Source organism: Conger conger, chromosome 4 (assembly GCF_963514075.1).
Source record: "Conger conger chromosome 4, fConCon1.1, whole genome shotgun sequence".
Taxonomy (NCBI): Eukaryota; Metazoa; Chordata; class Actinopteri; order Anguilliformes; family Congridae; genus Conger; species Conger conger.
This window is the reverse complement of record NC_083763.1, coordinates 7,220,978-7,239,037: the sequence shown is the minus strand read 5'-3', so window position 1 is coordinate 7,239,037 and position 18,060 is coordinate 7,220,978. Positions and strand designations below refer to the sequence as shown.

The 18,060-nt window shown below is 42.2% G+C and overlaps 1 protein-coding gene and 1 long non-coding RNA gene across 2 annotated transcripts; one reads left to right on the top strand and one right to left on the bottom strand.

Annotated features, from left to right (window-relative positions):
* Positions 1 to 2,274: 2,274 nt before the first annotated feature.
* On the bottom strand, positions 2,275 to 8,089 carry LOC133127713 (uncharacterized). The gene is made up of 3 exons (XR_009708648.1): positions 7,835 to 8,089; positions 6,318 to 6,874; positions 2,275 to 2,731 (listed from the first exon to the last, which is right to left on the bottom strand). It is a non-coding gene; the product is annotated as an uncharacterized LOC133127713 (long non-coding RNA).
* On the top strand, positions 6,264 to 13,704 carry angptl4 (angiopoietin-like 4). Its single transcript, XM_061240798.1, has 7 exons — positions 6,264 to 6,844; positions 7,613 to 7,723; positions 7,864 to 7,954; positions 11,063 to 11,176; positions 11,304 to 11,399; positions 11,823 to 12,092; positions 12,221 to 13,704. The coding sequence occupies exons 1-7, from the start codon at positions 6,344 to 6,346 to the stop codon at positions 12,400 to 12,402; spliced, it is 1,365 nt and encodes a 454-aa protein (XP_061096782.1). The 5' UTR covers positions 6,264 to 6,343; the 3' UTR covers positions 12,403 to 13,704.
* The last annotated feature ends 4,356 nt before the right edge of the window (positions 13,705 to 18,060 follow it).

Sequence of the window (18,060 nt, the reverse complement as noted above, 5' to 3'; positions counted from 1 at the left end):
CGACATGCGTATGAGTACCAGCTACAGCTGCAGACTGCAATTGTATCCTAATAATTTTACAGGCAAGTGCAGGCTTGAACCAGGGTCATTTATGGAGCTGCCAGCAAATTAATTGGTTGGAACAAAAACCAGTACGCAGACCGGCCCTCGAGGAGCAGAGTTGCACACCCCTAGTGTAGAGTCTAACAGGGGCCTAATATCAAATCACTACTAGGGAAATTGTTGGCAGGATGGTCCAGGCACTAAACCCTACTCCTAATCTAAACACACACAAAAAGATCCATCTCCTAACTTCCTGAGAAATAAAAAAAAGTGTGAATCCTACGCAAGTAAGCTGACCTAAACCATCTAAAAAGGTGCTCAAAACAAAAAGAGAACAAGCCTTACCATCTGCCAAATTACAAAGGAAACACACTAAGCAAAAAAGCAAAACAATTGGCTTAAAAGTATAAAACACAGCTCTCTAGAACGTCTATACACAGGTACTAAAACAGCACTTTCAACAGGTGACTCCTGTAAAAAAAAGCGTTTCAGAACTACCAAGGCTTCCAAATGTATTCTTTAGGCCAGGGGAACTCGAGTGTACACAACTGCCAATCAGACCATTGGCTGATTGGCTGCACCCATAGGAGCCAATCACAGGCATGCAGGGGCTCCAATACCAGGAATGTAACACACAGCAACACAAAATGTAGTATCAAGAAATAAAACCACATGACCTGGAGAAGTTAAACCCTTCATACGTCATCTATGAAGGAGACCAAACCTTGGAATATACTCAGGCTCAATTCAGGGCTCAGATGGGCACCTCAGGTCTGGCCACAAGGAGGGGCAGTAACCAAATCCCTGCTCTTTGAAAGTCCCCTCGCTGCTATGTCACACAAACCACTTTCCCTTTCTTCTGGACTTATTTTTAGAAATTAGACTTATTTTCCCCTTTCATCTGTTCTTACTCTATGTAATAATAAGCCAGGAGCAGCTCCACAATGGCACCATGTGAGACTGTGAACTGAGAGATTGCATTCAAAGGTAATTGCCCACTGGTAATCGGTTAATCGGCTTTGATTGTATGGTTTAACTCCTGATAGGAAACCAACACCATTTTAATCCCATATACAGTATGTTACCGCGTAGTTATGGTGTGGTGACCTCACCTCTTTCATCATTGTTCCAAAAGATATATTTGTACAAAGCTACCGTCATGCCACTGGTCACGTACTTTCACAAGAGTATGTTACAGTTACCATAGTCACAACCAAGTCACAGTTTACGCAAAAACACATTGTGAAATATTGTAAACATTCTTACTATAGAATACGCCTTTTCAGTAATTTCATTAGCATGCTCTGTGAAAAAGATCTTTCTCAGAAATTATTATAAGAAGATTTTTAAACATTTGCGCTTTAATGTGTTTTAGATTCACACAGGCTGATTGTAATTAGGATTTCTAAGGAAACAAGTACTGTATTGTACTGTGTGTGGGCCACATGCACTGCATTATGTGAACTCTGTCTCTATAGATACGGTATAAGCAATTGTAGTCATTTAGTCCATTATGTGTAGCATCCTAAGCATGCATACATTCTATTTATACTCATTTGCTTCCAACATGCACACTTTGTGCCACAGGGTTCCAACCAAGCAGACACACAATGCTAGAGTACTGTTGCCATGTAAACAGCGTTACCTTTTGTCCTCCTTGCAAAAAGGTATAACACATACTACAAGCACAACTAATTAGAATATAATATACAATGTATATTATACATACATTGCAATGTATAACTTCAGCTGTATGCAAATGAATATATGTTGTATTATTGCACTGAAAGTGTGAAAGTAAATGAAAAAAAATAAGATGAGACATCACTAAAACGTTCTTCTTTGCCATCCTATCATACATATTGGAAAACAACACTGAAAAAAATAAGCCCAGTATTGTTGTTTCACAGCTTATTCGACTTTACAACAATGCTTTACAACATTTTATGGCAAAGTTTATATTCCACAGTATATAACAAGGACAGGTATGTTGTTTCGAAGGGAGAGCTGAGCAATTGCATTTGTTGCCTTTTCTTCGTTTTTTTCCTATAGCAGTGCCGCCAGTGCAAACCGCTCTAGCTGAAGGCAGTTATAAACATTCGATCCAAGTTGGAATAAATAAATAAAAACCGCTTATAAACTTTTTTTTAAATTACATTAATCTTTAGAAAATCTCAAGCAAGCTAACATGAAACAGAATTCATCAAGTTCTTGCAATTTGTTTTAGCCTTTATTTATGCATAGCCGTGACTCCCCGTTGCTAACTTTTGACTACAAATGAATACATCGTGAAAATCATGAAATACCATGACTTTTGGACATCCTGCATTCTCAACTGAGATCCAGTTAACGATTACGAACTGTGTCCAGCATTTCATGTCACTGCCCACATGCCAACGGGCAAGTGTAGACACTGTCCTAGCACTGTAGAACATCAGAAAAATGCACTTCAATGATTCCTGTGTCCACGATTCAATTTCCTTACGCGCCTAATTCATGGAAGGGGGTGAGGGGTCTTTCATTGTGTATCATCTGAAAACCGCACAAAAGATCGTCTTAAAAGAGTACAACCATCCACTTGTACGCGCGAATGGAAGACCCGGCAGATGTTACGTTGTTGGAATCTGGGTGAAAGTTCACTCCGTTGGAATCGGGGGAGTCAGAGCACCAGGATGTGGCTGTTAATGAGCTGTCGGAGAAGAAAGAAAAGCTGAAGATTAACCCTGTAGCACCCATGACACTGCGCGTCTGAGGCCCTGTTTAGTCTGTCTCAAAGCACGTTCACACTTTACAATAATGTCCATGAATTAACTAATGTAGTTGTTAATATGAATGAATAATGGACAAATACGCGAATTAAGCATGAAATTAACTTTTCATCAGTTAATGCATTTGTTAACAACGTAACTAACGTATTTGTACATTAATATACATTAGCAAACCATAGGATGAACTTATAGTTAACCATTAACAATTACATTAACTGACTTTTTAATTCCAGTATGAATAACTAATAACTAATGTAGTTGTTCATATTAATTAATGATGTGCAATTACATAAACTGTACAAATTAACTTAGTAGTTAGTTAACAGTTAGGAGTTGTATTGTAAAGTGTGACCCAAAGCCCTTATTCACAGTTCTTGGGACACACATTAGATAAGGAGCAGATACCAAAGTATAGCTACTGTACATTGAAGAAAAGGTTCCAGACTATCTTTATTTTTTCTTCTTCTTCTTTTGATAAACCCGGTGTGTCAGCATCAGTCAGCAACCAACAAAAAATAAAAAGAAAGATATTATCTTGTCAGATTGCGTAACATAGTTCAACTGAAATGGACTATCATGTAACATTACTCACTAATATTTTTTATGACACTTGGATTGGCACCCTCTGAAGCGAAAGACACAAAACTCAATGAACCTTTTTTTTTTTAATAATGTTCCAAAGCCTTCACTCACTATGAGTTACTGCCTTGCGCAGCTTTTTGCAGATGAAGAAAGGAGACGAACATGAATCTGCCCATCTGAAAAGCTGCCTTTCATTCTTTTCTCTTTTTCAAACAGAAAAAAAATCAGCCCTTAGGCCACATTCCTCCACAGGTGCTGGCAAGGGTGGGCGGGGGAGGCGGGGGGGGGGCGGGGGGCGCATGATTTCTGAGCATAACCTTTCGCACACTGACCCACCGGTGAACGAGTGGGCAGCAAAGCTAACCCCCCCCGCCCCAGGTAACAGTGCTTCAACTGGTGGCTTAATTCATGAAAAAAATGCATTAATTTTTTCTAATTTCATTCATGTTTTACAATGATTAATTAAACAATAAACCATGAAGACACATTCAAAGGGTAAACAATTGTCTGTTCATCTGGTTTGGCTATATACAGTGTGCGTACTGTATTTTCTTCACTTTGCCGTGTTCATCTTTTTTTTGTAAAAAGCGCCTAAATATCTGAAAAATTCTACAATTTGAATGACACACAAAATGGCCATCATCACCAGTGTTATCGGTGCTGTATGGTCATTCCAGTCAGTGTCCCTAAACTAGAACCTTACACTGTAAGATGTCCTTCACAGCCAGTTGCTGATGGACACCAGCAGATGTCAAGAAGCGGGGAAAGCGTCTTTCATCCGCTTAAGAGTTCGATCCAATCAGACACGAAGAAAAGAAAAAAAAAACGTTTTTACGCACGTGAATGTGCTTGAATGAACTTCCCGTCAGAGTTCGGGAGGTTGTCCAAGTCTGGGATGTGAAAGACGAGCTGAACGTGCAGGATGGGAGGGGAACGCTCTGGGACACGCATCCCCATAACAGACCTGCTCCAGTCCCTGAACTCACAAACTATGACACACTTCCCGTGTCCTTTCTCCAAAAAAAAAAAACCCATAAGCTTATCTTTCGTATTCTCTTTGCTTGGCCTTAACATACAAGACAACAAACGAACCAATTCCTGCCAGATAAGTCCTTGATGTTACATGGATATTTCTCATTTGCCAATAAACAATCTCTTTCATGTATTCTAGAAATAGGTTGAAGAAGAAGTGATTAAAACATTTCTAATTACGAATTTACCCTGCCAATTATTATTAATTTACCTTTTCTCCCGTTTCTGCATAATCTATTGGATGTGAGTGTATCTTTTATATATATTTCATTACATTCAAGTATTTTTAGCAGACACTCTTATCCAGAACAAGTTTGAACATCTTCATATCTTTATATTAATTAATACAACTGGATATTTACTGAAGCTATTATTAAATATATTTGTAATAATGTATTAAATGTATGAAATATCTTCATCACTCAAAGTTAGTTTCCTCCTTCAGAGAAGCCATTCGCAATGCACCTCGTGATCCTGAAATCTTACAAACATCGTCTTTGAAACCAGAAAAGCAATTTTCACTGAAGCCACCTGAGCCAGTGATTAAAAACAAAGGGATGTTGTTGTTTTATTTGTAAAAGGAATAGATGTTGTTCAGTTAGCAGTGGATATAAAGTGTAGTTAATCTAAACGAAAGCAGCTGGGGTCTTTTCATGTGATGGCCTGCCCAGGCATTCCTTGTCTTCCCTGCAGATGCTGTCAGCCCTGCTTTTGGGGATATGCATAATACCGGCATTCTCTATGCGTGAACTTTACCCCACTTCTCACAGTGCTCCTGCCTCCTGCCTCATTTCCAAGCAGCCTTTCATTGCGTCCAAGACCTGCAGTGTTTAGGGCTATGACCACATGTTTCCAGAACATCACCGAGTGCAGCCCGTCGTGTGTTAATACACGTAAAGTAGACAGATGTTTCCAGTTCGTGTCAAGTGTTTTTGTAGCCAAGATAGCTTTATATGGGTAAAAGGTGAAATTAAAGACAAAATAAATTAAACTGGGAGATTAACAGCTACAGCAGATTTCTTGGAATAGATTTTGTCCTTTGGATGTTTTTCTAACTCTGAATAACAGGAGCTCTTAATTACCTAGTTATTTCTCATTCTTTCTCTATCGTGGCAATAGACCACAGTATCATACCACTCCGAATAACCACCATCATCACACAATGTCTGAACAGAAAGTCAGTCATGGTGACAAGGAGCACTTTCATAATTCAATGTCAATTCTATGTGTGTCTGTGTGTGTATACATACTACATACATACATACACTCTCAAAACAGATGTGTTAAAAACAAGACATAACATGCCAAGTTAAGTACAAGACATTTTGTGTTACTTTAAAAAATCACTGTTAAAAAGTCTCCCTTTGTAACACATACACAAACACAAATGTGCTAACTCTGACACAAAATGTGTTCAAAGTAACACAAAAGTAGTAAAAAAAAAAAAAGAAACTGTAGGAAATTAATACATAATTTTTGAGATTGCACATACATACCGACACTAGATAGGTCAATTCATTACAGTATCACATTGCTTAAATCTAATTTAGATTTCTCATTCTTGACACTAAAGATGTTCAGCGTGCACACACCATGCATTATTTATTACTGGGATCACTCAATGTGTCTCACAGCAACAGGCTTTATTGTTGCATCATGGCCTTTTGTTCGCGATCGCTGCAGGAACAGTTAAGCGCTGAGGGAAAAAGAAACCGGAGAAGAAGAGCCCACACCCCCAGAGCCAGGGCGAGCCAATCACAGCACACCTCTTGCAGGAGCCCAGGGCTGGGAAAGTATATAAGGCCGTCACTGCACGGGTGTAACAACACGCAGAGCTCATCATATAGCTTACACAGAACAAGGCAGGCGTTTTTGCCACACACTGTAACTTACCTAGAACGGACGACAGACCTGTGAAGATGAAGACCGTCGCGACCAGCCTGGTGCTCTGCGCTGCCCTCCTGGCCGGCGCCGCGTCGAGCTACCCCTTCGAGAGGAAGGCGGCCTCGGGGAAGGATCAGAGCGGGAGGTTCGCCTCCTGGGACGACGTGAACGTCATCGCCCACGGGCTCCTGCAGCTGGGTCACGGCCTGAAGGAGCACGTGGACAAGACAAAGGGCCAGATGAGGGACATCGCCGCCAAGCTCAAGGCCTTCAACGGCACGGTGGGCGACCTGGGCCGGCAGACGCAGCGACTGCAGGAGGACGGCGAGGCGCTGAGGGCCAAAGCCCGGGCGCTGGAGGAGCGGGAGAACCAGGTGCTCAACATCTCCACCGAGCTCTGGGAGAAGGCGCAGCGGCTGCAGCAGGACCGGCAGCGGGTCCAGGAGAGGATGGGCTCGCTGGAGGAGAAGGTGGACGGCTTGATGAAGGGACAGCGGCTGGACGCCGTCAACAACAGCGATGCCCACGTCATCCAAGTAAGCAGAGTCGCCGCTCGTCTGTAACGTCTGAGGGATGAAAAGGGGAGCTTTCTGAGATACTAGTCGAAAAACCCAATTGTTCACTTTGTTAAACTGCGTTAGGCTTTATAGGATCTGCCAAAGCGTCCAGCTAAAGCTAAAGTCCAGAACTGTGGTTTCACTAACCTGTTGTCTTTGGATAATATAATCACGAATAGAAGGTGTATATTGTGAAATGTACTATCTTTGTTTCATATACTGTACTGATACAAACAGTTGATCAACAGAAAGCACACGGTGTGGAGTGGCTATTCTAATTTTTAAATAGATGCATTTTGCAAAAGGGACTACAATGACACAAATAGTTGAGTACCATTATCTAGTGTAGAGCACACCGGAACAGCCAACAATGTGTTGCAAAGTATACACTTACTCTTGCCCAAGATATACCCTACATTGCCCTACATTTAAAAATGCACACTAACCTTGCGGGTACGTGTCATGATTCCAATGTATGTGTGTGCTGTTAAGCATAGAATCGTCTTGGCACAGAAAACAAAACTTTACTATGCGCCTACTTGTATGTGCCGAGAGGCTATAAACAACATCTGAAAAGCAACAAAGTTTACAAAGATTACTCACAATTTCAGTTTCATGTTCAACACGTTATATCATTTTCGGTTTGGAAAACACAAAGCTTTTCACTGATAATATAACGACGTAGAATTGACGCCGTTGTTCTATTAACTAAGTGTAAAGTGTTTAAATGTATGCATATTGTTTCAGTGGATGCTGGAGGCACAGAACCGACGAATCGACGACCTGGTGGAGAGAATCCGTCAACAGCAAGACAAACTGGAGAAGCAGAACGTGCGCATTCGCACGCTTCAGAATCAAGTAGGTTATTGTTTCTGGACTTTGTTTCATTTCTTTTGCAAAAGCGTATATAATGCGAATTAGTTATATAATACAAAGGCAAAACGGTTTGCACGTTAATGTTTAACATACCGTAACTAACAGTTCCGTTCCTTTCCCAGATTAAACAGAGGAAAGACAGGGGATCGATGAGACGGAAAGTGGACGAAGTGGCTTTCAATGGCAGCTCTGAACAGGGCGATGCACCCATTGGTAAGTAGTCCTACATCACTTGCCAAAAAGTATAGCCTGTATTTCTAAGAATTTATCAAATCCTTACTTTACGCGTCTACAATCGGATCAAGTAGTTCCGTGAAAGAAGCAGGGGAATTACGGATGCAGTCAGACTTTCCAACTGTCCAAAAACTGGATTTGGAGGGATTTCAGGCGTTGGCAAGCTGCCAACTAGAGTAAAGTTGAATTTGGCGTTGATAGCTTTGACGTAGGTTGAGCAGGATTATGAACACGTAGACCTAATAATCCCAGCCATTCCTCTAATGACCTCACTACACTTCTGAAAAATGATGTATACTGTATACTTATTATATTGTATACTTATACTGTTTGCAGATATGATAAAGGCACTCTCATATCCATGACATATTATTGACAGTGCAGGACCAAGACCAGTTTGTTGGTATAGCAACAGTGACCAATGGTCCTGTTTATTATGCAGGTTGACAATTTACCATTTAACTATGTTAAAATAATTGGCCAAGTCGTTCGTGTCCAATTACACAGTGGTTGCTGCCAAAACTGAATTCATCTGACTTGAGCCACGGCCAGGATCTTATTGTATTAGCGTAACACTGGTTGATGGAAAAACAGAAGATGTGCACATATGTTAGTATATTACTCACTCATATGCCTCACTTTGGGCAAACCATCTGAACAGCTATTACACTATCCAACAACAGTGGGCTAATTTAAATTTCTGTTGTTACAACAGACTAGAGTCACCAAGCACAACCTGTAATTGGGTGAAAGGTGAACTCCCAGCTAAGAGAGGGAAAAAAAGCGGAAACTGAGAAGCCATCCACAAGGAACTTGGCTCACAGAAAAGTCGCTGATGTGAGAGAGATTGTGAAAATGTTGAAAAAAGTAAAGTACTTTCTCTGGCCGGAGCCCAAATGGGTGAGAGTTGAGTCGCTGGATACAATGATAATCCAGGGAGACAATGGCGTTCCAAAACAGACGAATTGGATTAAAATGCGCATGTGGGAGCAGGGAAAAGGGTAGCTGGCAAACCAACAACTCTGAGCTGAGTTCCCCCCAATTTTATGAGTAACAGAACCAGTCGTGTATATGACGTAGGCGGGGGGGAGGGGGGGGTTGGAATTTAGCCTAGCTCTGTGAACTTTGTACACATATCTCATTGTTGTTTTGAGGACACCGTTCCTTCTCCATCTCCCTCAAGCAAAAAAAAACAAACAAAAAAAACCAGGCACACATAGTAAATTAGTGTAACCTTTACCCTAGTTCTGTCAAAGCCAGACAACCTCCACCTTGCCCCGCCCCTTTCTCTTTATCCTTACATTCCTCCACCATTACGGCTGGAGAAAAGGGGAAGTGTGCCAAAGTTGAACCGCACCCCAGGCCCTCCCCCACCCCTCCACCTCCCTGTCGGTACCGTGTTCTGTACAGTAGGAACGGAACTGAACGGCCGGCCTCATCATTGTCGTCATCCGGGGATTAAGACTTCACACAATTGAGATTAGCTTCCGCGTGTAATTTTGAGCTCTGCCCTAATACAGCATTGATCAATATATCATTTTACACTTGTCAGAACAATGAGGGTTACATAATTTGGGTTTAAAAAAACTAAAAACATTCTTTAAATATATTGCAATTTTAATTTAAAAAATCCTGAGGGTGGAATTTTATTCTATATTCAACATTTCCTATTTAGATGTAAACATGTGTAAAAATAAGAATTTTGTTTCTGGATCCGGTTTTTATCATGGTCCATCTGATTCCATTGAAAATATGTCATTACTTTCTGGTTTGCTCCTGGCATTCCAGTCATTATTTAATTATTTTTTAAACTTATATCACTTGTCACTTATCACTTACATCAACCTGAAAAAACGGAATAAAAATAGCTGAATGGGGAAGTTTTGCCCTTGAGCCACTCATTGGCGTACTGTATCTGGCTCAGCGCAGCGTATTTGTCAGTGCCTGACGATCACGCAGGCTGACATCAGGAGCAGGCAGTTGTGCACGTGAAGGCGGTGTGACTGCAGGCTCTGAGGAATGCCAGTTGGCCCCGTGCAGTCAATGTCAGCCGCAGGTTTGGGTTCCCCCCGATCGGGGGGGGGGGGGGGGCTGAGTGATTCCAACTGCCACTTTCCACTGCAGCCAAACCTCTTTCATTGTCAGACCACTCAAGGTCACAACTCCAGATCAAGGCTCAAACGTGCAGTTACAAATATAAACTGCACTAACTGTGCAGCAGTTTATCTTGTGCTAAATCTGACCCGCGGGAGCCTTATCAAGGTGCGATCTGGCCACTATCTCGGAGGAGGGAGGAGGTAGTTGGAAACGACTTGAACGGTCGCTCCTCAACAGCTGCGTCTATTTTGTTGACCTTTTAACATTCTGGTGGTATGCATGGTGGCTGTTCACTCAGGGAGTCAGTGAATCAGTCCGTGAACCGGTCTGTTACTCAGCGAGGGAAACTACACAGTGAAATCTCCAAACCAGCTGTGGTGGAGTACATTCAATTCCTCTTGGACTTAAACAAATAATCCAACAATTTCCGGTTACAGGTAGCTTGCTTCCACGAGGAAGCAATAGGGCTTATCACATAGGGCTGAAAAAATAGCGATTGCCTTTTATATACCATTGGCAGTAATTGAGAGCGAAGAAAACAACTTTGTGGAAGCTCACAGCAGTTATTTTAAGATGACAATAAATGGACTTTAGCCCTTGGCATACACACAACAGAGTGTTGGCAGTGTCCGAGGAATGGTCTGAAGTTCAAGGAACAAGTGCTGTTTTGCTTCTGTTGTGACCAACCGAGTTAAACCAATCACAATGCACTTTGAGAATGGGGCAGTATCCTTCTCCATGGGTTTCTGACAGCTTGGGACTTTGTCCTGATGGTTTACACTAAACAACAGATATTGTTTGTTCAGAATGGGTTATTTCAGTTCATAAGTGTCAGCGCCTTGTGGGTCCTTGGCTCCATTCAGCTGTTATACAGTACATACATGCACGTGTTTGCATTAGGGTTAATCAAACAGTTCGGATGAGTCCCATTTTTAAACTTTCCACTATCGAATTGTCAGTACTCAAGGTTGTACCCCTTTGTTGTTCCAGGCTTTCCCTCAGACTGTCACCAGTTGTTCCTGCAAGGCGACCGTCCCAGTGGAGTGTACACCATCCAGCCACTCAACAGCCAGCCCATTGAAGTCTTCTGTGAAATCACGTCAGGTGAGTGGGACAGAAAAGCACAAACGTATTAGCAGCAGATGGTGGAGAGGCACTTGCGTGTTCCCTCCTCACCACCCGAACACCCCCCCGGCTCACACCCGCACTCTGCCTCCCTCTCTTTCCGCAGACCGTGGATGGACAGTCATTCAGAGACGCTTCGACGGCTCGCTGGATTTCGACGAGTTGTGGCAGGCCTACCGAAACGGCTTCGGCGACCTCAAAGGTAAATAGACTGTTTGAACCAACCTCAGGATTGCTCTACATCTTTCTAAGATGGGTCACTGTAACACAGAATCGTTATGAAACTACAGAACAGCAGATGGGGATTGTGCTCAGTGGTCGGTGGGGCCATTAACTTGTTAAAATATCATCGTAATGAGAAGAGTGCACTAATGACAAGGTTAGATTTGGAGTATCTAAGACCAGGGAAATCCCACTCAAGGATTATAGCCAGAAACATATAATCTAATCTCAGTCTCTAAAGTCAGTACCCAATTGCCATAACCCCAAGTGAATACATCTCCTGTTATTCTCAAGGGATTCCATTAATTGATTAGAGGTTAATTAAAAACCAGTGCAAAGTGCTATTTTTATAGTAACGAAGTACTCAACAGCCCGTGCTATATTGTTATCTTTCCCACTTTAGGCGAGTTCTGGCTGGGTCTGGAGAGCATTCACATTCTGTCGAAACAAGCCGACCTCGTCCTGCAAGTGGAGTTCTCCGATTGGAAAGGCGAGGCCCGCACCATCAAGTTCCCGTTCCGTCTGAGTGGAGAAGAGAACAACTACGCTCTGAACCTCCGGGAAGACTCCTCTGGGAACGTGGAGAACGCCCTCACCTCCGACATTCCCTTCTCCACCCGAGACCGGGACAATGACCAGAAGTCCGACATGAACTGCGCCAAGCACCTCACCGGTATGCGTCCGCCCCCCAAACTTTCGCCCTTAACTGTCGTACGAAAGAGCGTTTCATTCAGCACAATGTCCATTGTAGATGGAATTGTTCATGATTAAAATTAACCTTGAACTGTCTTTCTCCTGAAGGTGGCTGGTGGTTTAGCAACTGTGGGCAGTCCAACCTGAATGGCAGGTACTTCAGCAGCCCCCCGCCCAGGCAAAGGCACCAGAGGAAGCAGGGCGTGTTCTGGAAGACCTGGAGGGGGCGCTATTACCCCCTGAAGACCACCATCATGAAGATCGGCCCATCCGAGGTCGATTATAAATAGAGGGGAGGCGGATGCGGTTGTCTTGAATGTGTTCTCTTAAAAAAAAAAAAACACTGACAGAAAGTAGGTGGGCAAAGAGGAAGTTGCACCCCTAAGACTGACCTGTGTCGTGTCCTGGTCCTGGTCCTGGCCCTGGCCCTGGCCCTAATCTGGGGCCAAAGCAGACCCAAGCCGTTAAGATGTTTTCAGATGGCTGCCAAACGGAAGAGACTCACGGCAAGTCATTCTGTGCAAGGCACGGTGGACACTCAATTTAACGCCGAGACCAAACTGTACATTTTCAAACATAGCCCAACAAATCTGCGGGACCAAAGTACTATATTATTCCAAGCTTTGAGAACGGGATGTGTGTAGGTGGAAGGAATGAATTGTGCATATAACATGGGGGAAAAAAAAATGCATGGCTAGGGGAAACTGTTTAGAAGTCTTTTCCCAGAGATGTTGTTTCTGTATGTTCTCCCAGAATGCATCTTGAGCACTAAGCAAACCAGAATGCCGTTTCCCAGCACACCTCGTTCACAGCTTTTTAAATCTAACCATAAAAACATGTTAAGACTCACCTGAGAGGGTGGTTCTGGTAAGTTATCACATGGCATGAGACGGTCATGGATAACAGCCCACCTCACCCCCTCCATGACTGAATAAAACAAAGTGTGCACAAGAACAGCTGGATACCGCAAGAACAGGTTTTATCTGGGAAACCAAAAAAAAAAAAAAAAAGTACATATATCTAAGGAGGTGCTTTTAAGAATGTACTGTTATTTATGTGCTGGGGTGAGTGATGTTGAAAGACTTCAGAGCACACCACATAGTCAGCTATTAAGGTAATTACGTACATGTGTATCCATTCCAGCCATTGAAACGGGGGTCACTGAGGGCTCTGATGTACCTGTACACTTGATCGTAGATCTAAGGGAGCCCCTGCTTTGCTGCCTGCCACATGCAGGCTCTCTCACATCTCAGTCATATTGACTGGTCCTAACGGCTAACGGACAGCCTCCGACTGTACGCTAGGCTAATGTGTTGTCCAGCTTCTGTACAGAGCCTCGAAATATTGTTTCTGTTTTCAGATTTTACTTTACTGTAGCAGAGCTAGCAAGCAATGTTTTCTGTGTCGAAAGTTCTTGTTCATATTTCTAATTTAAATGCTGTAAAAAGTGTACATTTCTGAGTTTCATTTCTGTTTTTTTAAGTTAATATTGACTTTTTCATGTTTTTAAGTTTCAAATGTATGTTTCAAACAAAGGGCTAAGAGATGGATGGTTTTGATTGCATCAATAAACTGAATATGGAAACTTACAATCACTGTGCAGTATCATCACTTTCCAAAAGTCAGAGTGTTAAAGGAATGATCGCTTCAAGCCCGGCAAGTTGGCATTCCAGTCATTATTTAATTACAATGCCATAATGTTAAATGATTCAAGCTGACATGTAATCTACATAATTATCAAACTGATCCCTCACTATAATCCTGCTCAAAACCACAGAATGGTTTATCCCAGAGCACATCTATGCATGTTTTAACAAATACTTTCTGCTGTGGCTGGCATTTCACTGTACGGTGCCGTGATACATATAAAAAGAGAAACCATGAATATTAATGTTATTAAAACATCAGTTCTCATTTCAAGTGGATTTCCAAGAAACACCAACGCATACACGAACAACCACCCTGAGAGCCCTTTGCACAGGGATCGTGATACTGCAATGGGGGCATGTCAGGCCATGACTGAATTAGAAAAAAAACAACCCCAAAAAACAAGAAGAAACGCATCGTGAAACACCCCCACAGATTCCAGATAAGGAGATTTCATATTTCAGCATAAATAACGCAAAGTCAGATGCCAGGCCTCTCTGAAGCGTGTTGAAGCAAGGGCATTTCGGTTTGTGAAACATCGTGGCACCAGGCATCCCGAGGTGCAGTATAGTTTTCTTCTCCAATGTAGCCATGCTCACCCTGCTGAAAGAAACTACTCAAGCTAGGTTTTAAAACAGCTTGTAGCTGGTTGACCAGTTCAGACGAGCGCCATACTCAACATGGTTTGAGGAGCTCAAGCTGTGTTTTGAAACAGCTGGTAGCTGGTAATTTCAAGATAGTCATAGTTGGATTTTACACCAGGGCTGGGCACTGACCCCAAATAAGGTCATGAAATTCTCTGTGCAGCATATGCTCTCTAAGACTCATGTCAGACTTCTGCATACCCTTCTCTTAAGAAATGTATCAGCTTCCCTCTCTCAAGTTCAGTATTGATCATTTAGGATGAAGTTCGCCTTGTTAGCTTAGCTTCCCAGCAATGTGCTCCAACTCAAACTGTGAAGTTTGGCTAAGGCATAAATCATATAAAAAGTACCAGCCCGATCCCTGAGAAGACAGTCAAAACACAGAGCAGTAGATCTCAGGATAACTGCAAAGCCATATGGTGCCAAAAATATACTGTAAAACCATACAGCAATGGAATGTGTTTTTAGAAACAGTCGACGACACTCAAGAGTTTAAAAAAGTAATACGATTCAAGTACGATTTGTCAAACAACGCAAGTATCGAAGCGTGTGGACAATGGTTATCTGAAAATATGCGCAAAATTACTGACGGCTTAAAAAGTTCACGAAAAAACATTAGTTATGCATTTTGCCACATGGGCTGTACGCAACAAACTTTCAGCTCCCTCTAGTGAACTAATAGAATGTTGCGCTATTCCTCCACTGGATCACAGACACTGAAATGGAAAATCCTTAGCAATACCACATTTTCCACTATTATTGTTGTTTTTACTTTCTCCCCAACTGAAAGTGTTCAGGCACCACGTCAGGCAACCGATTAATACGTATATCATGAGCTCTAGCCAATTAACCCTGGCATGATTCTACCAGACGCAAGAGCGTAAACGTGACTAGCATTCAAAATGTCTAATGCCATTATAAATATATATATATATATATATATATATATATATATATATATATATATATATATATACACACACACACATATGTATATATGCAGATAAACACAGGCAGGAGGGGTGATCTGTTGTTTTTAACCGGTCGTATTTCCGATGTGAAAAGGCGAGCGGCGCCTCCGACCAGTGCCATCAATCTACCCTGCAGCATCGGGGCCATTCACACGTTGCAATAAAAAGGCCATCTATCATTTGCAACCATGGCAACGGCAGCCATTTCCCCCAGGGAGAGCAGACACCCCATGGAGACTCCCCACCTGCTAGTGGTCATGATTGATTGGCCCTGTGCAATAACATCTGGGCTTTCAGTTTAAATTCACCAGCACTCACAAATCAGCGACCGACTCCTTATCTGTAAGGCACCAGGACGAAACGGGCAGACCTGCTGTCATTCACACAGCTGGACATATCACCCAATGTACTATATAAGGCACGTCTTATTTTGATGCGATGTGTTGGATCGCTGTCGGAACATTGACCGGTTAGCCATACTTGTAGAAGAAAATGGCAGAGCACTTGGGAAATGCGCAGCAATGATTTTGATTTGTAAACGGGGTGAAAGACTTGCATACAACGGTGTTTTAGCTTTTTGGTTACACTACTCCTAAGCCTAGCTGCGTGGGAAGTGAATGGACACATCTAAGGGCATTATTTACTAATATCACTATTATATACAGTGAGCACCATAATTAATTCGACATTGACACATTTTTTTTATTTTGGTTCAGTACTGTGAAGTGCAGACCGTCAGCTTTAACGTGACTATTTTCCATTCATATCAGATAAACAGTTTAGACATTACAGAATCTTTTTGCATGATGAAGTTCCATCCAATAAGTTTGGAGGCATTTGGTTTCATTTGAGCCAATAACATATTTCTGTAGACTTAAGAATTAATTGTTCAACTTCTGTCTGCAGTCACATCATTAATGAAGACAACCGAACCCGTTCCACTGGCAGCTATACAGGCCCAAGCCATAACATCCCCTCCACCATGTTTCACTGATGAGATGGTATGCTTTGGATTATCGGATCATTGGCATTTCCTTTTTTTCTCCACACGTTCTTCTTTCCATCACTCCGGTACATGTTAATCTTTGTCCACTTTGTTCCAGATCTCTTGGGGCTCTTTTAACAGCTTTATAGCAAACTTACCTTTCTGTTCTTCAGGCTAATCCGTGGTTTGTAGCTTGCATCTTGTAGCGTCCCCTCTGTAGTCCGGTTGGTGTGGTCTTCTACGTATGGTAGACTTTGACACATCTACACCTGAATCCAGGAGTGTTTTGATCTGTCGGGCCATTGTCAGGGGGGTTTTCTTCACCATAGAGAGTATTCTCCGGTCATCCACTACAATGGTCTTTTGCCATAATGGAGTTAACCAGTGGGTTTTTTTTTTCTTTTTTTTCTCCTCGTTAAAAATGAACCACACCGTTGACATGGGCATGCCCAGGGTTTTTTTTTGCAAAGTTCCTGATTGATTTTCATTTCCGAGCCCTATGATGGCCAGCTTAATTTGCACAGACACTGCCACCTCCCCCATGTTGTCACACCCCAAAGGGAATTGTGAAGTCTATAATCAAGACTAGACGTCAACAGGGCTCTTCTACATTCACTAACACAAATTAATACACCTGCCTAACAAAACACACGTGATCCAATTCAACAAATACTTGTAGTACCTTAAAATGGGGGGGACCGTGCTGTCATTTCTCAACAGTTGATCTAATATGGATGAAAAGATTAAGAATAAAGCTCTGCACTTCAACCCCATTGTCACTGTAGTGCAAGAACCAACCAAATAGAACAGAGTTTGAGTCCGCTGAGAAATGTGTCACTGGCCAATGAATTCTGGTGCTCACTGTAAATGTTGCAATAGGCCAAACAAAATTCTCATACCCACCCAATACGCAGTGTTTTTCCATTTTAGAAAGAGAGGATTGTAGACAGCCTTGATGAATTTACTAGACGTACTCACCAGTGACAGATGTATGCAACATGTCCAATTTCAGAGGAAAATAATGCATAGGAATCTCACCTAGGTCCAAGACAGAATTAAGCACACTGACCAAGTTGCCATGAAGCAGTTCACGCATCATTTCTTTGCCATTTACTGCATGAAGAAGAATGGCAGTTACCTCTTACCTCTAAAAGGAAATGCAACTTTCCACAAAAAAAAGGCAACCGGTTCATCAATGCAGAACTGTTGGATTTCAACCTTTTGTAAATGTCTTAGATGCAGGACATCTAATAGGCTTGCCAACTTTGGATGCGTGCTTCGATTACTCTAGTCCGAAATCCTCATCAACACAAATAAACTGTACAGCGTTCTTGCGCAAATCCCGTAGAGTGCATAACTACCCATAGCGTCTCATGTTTCTTCCAGTAAAAAAAATAAAATGTCAGCGTTAAGTCATTACATTATTTTATTACAGACATCTAAAGTAGGCAAGCCTCCATCATGGAAATGGTTGCAAATGCCACAACAGTTCTAGATGACTAGAGTAGCAAAGTGAGAGAGATTGCAATAGTTTAATGAGCAGCTACATTTTACACTCATTATAAAAGAATAAGAATTCATAAAAATATTTTCTTTTAATAATACACACTTAAAATACTGGGTGCAGGTAGTAGTGGGTGGTTTCCTTCACTAAGAGACACTTTATTAATTTACCCCCCCCGCCCCGGTCCCACCCACCCC

Bases quoted from the DNA above. Each gene is read 5' to 3' on its own strand.
- angptl4 (XM_061240798.1), top strand. From the start codon at position 6,344: ATGAAGACCGTCGCGACCAGCCTGGTGCTCTGCGCTGCCCTCCTGGCC. The intron at 11,177-11,303 runs GTGAGTGGGACA...CTCTTTCCGCAG, and splicing joins CTTCTGTGAAATCACGTCAG to ACCGTGGATGGACAGTCATT. The intron at 12,093-12,220 runs GTATGCGTCCGC...TTTCTCCTGAAG, and splicing joins CTGCGCCAAGCACCTCACCG to GTGGCTGGTGGTTTAGCAAC.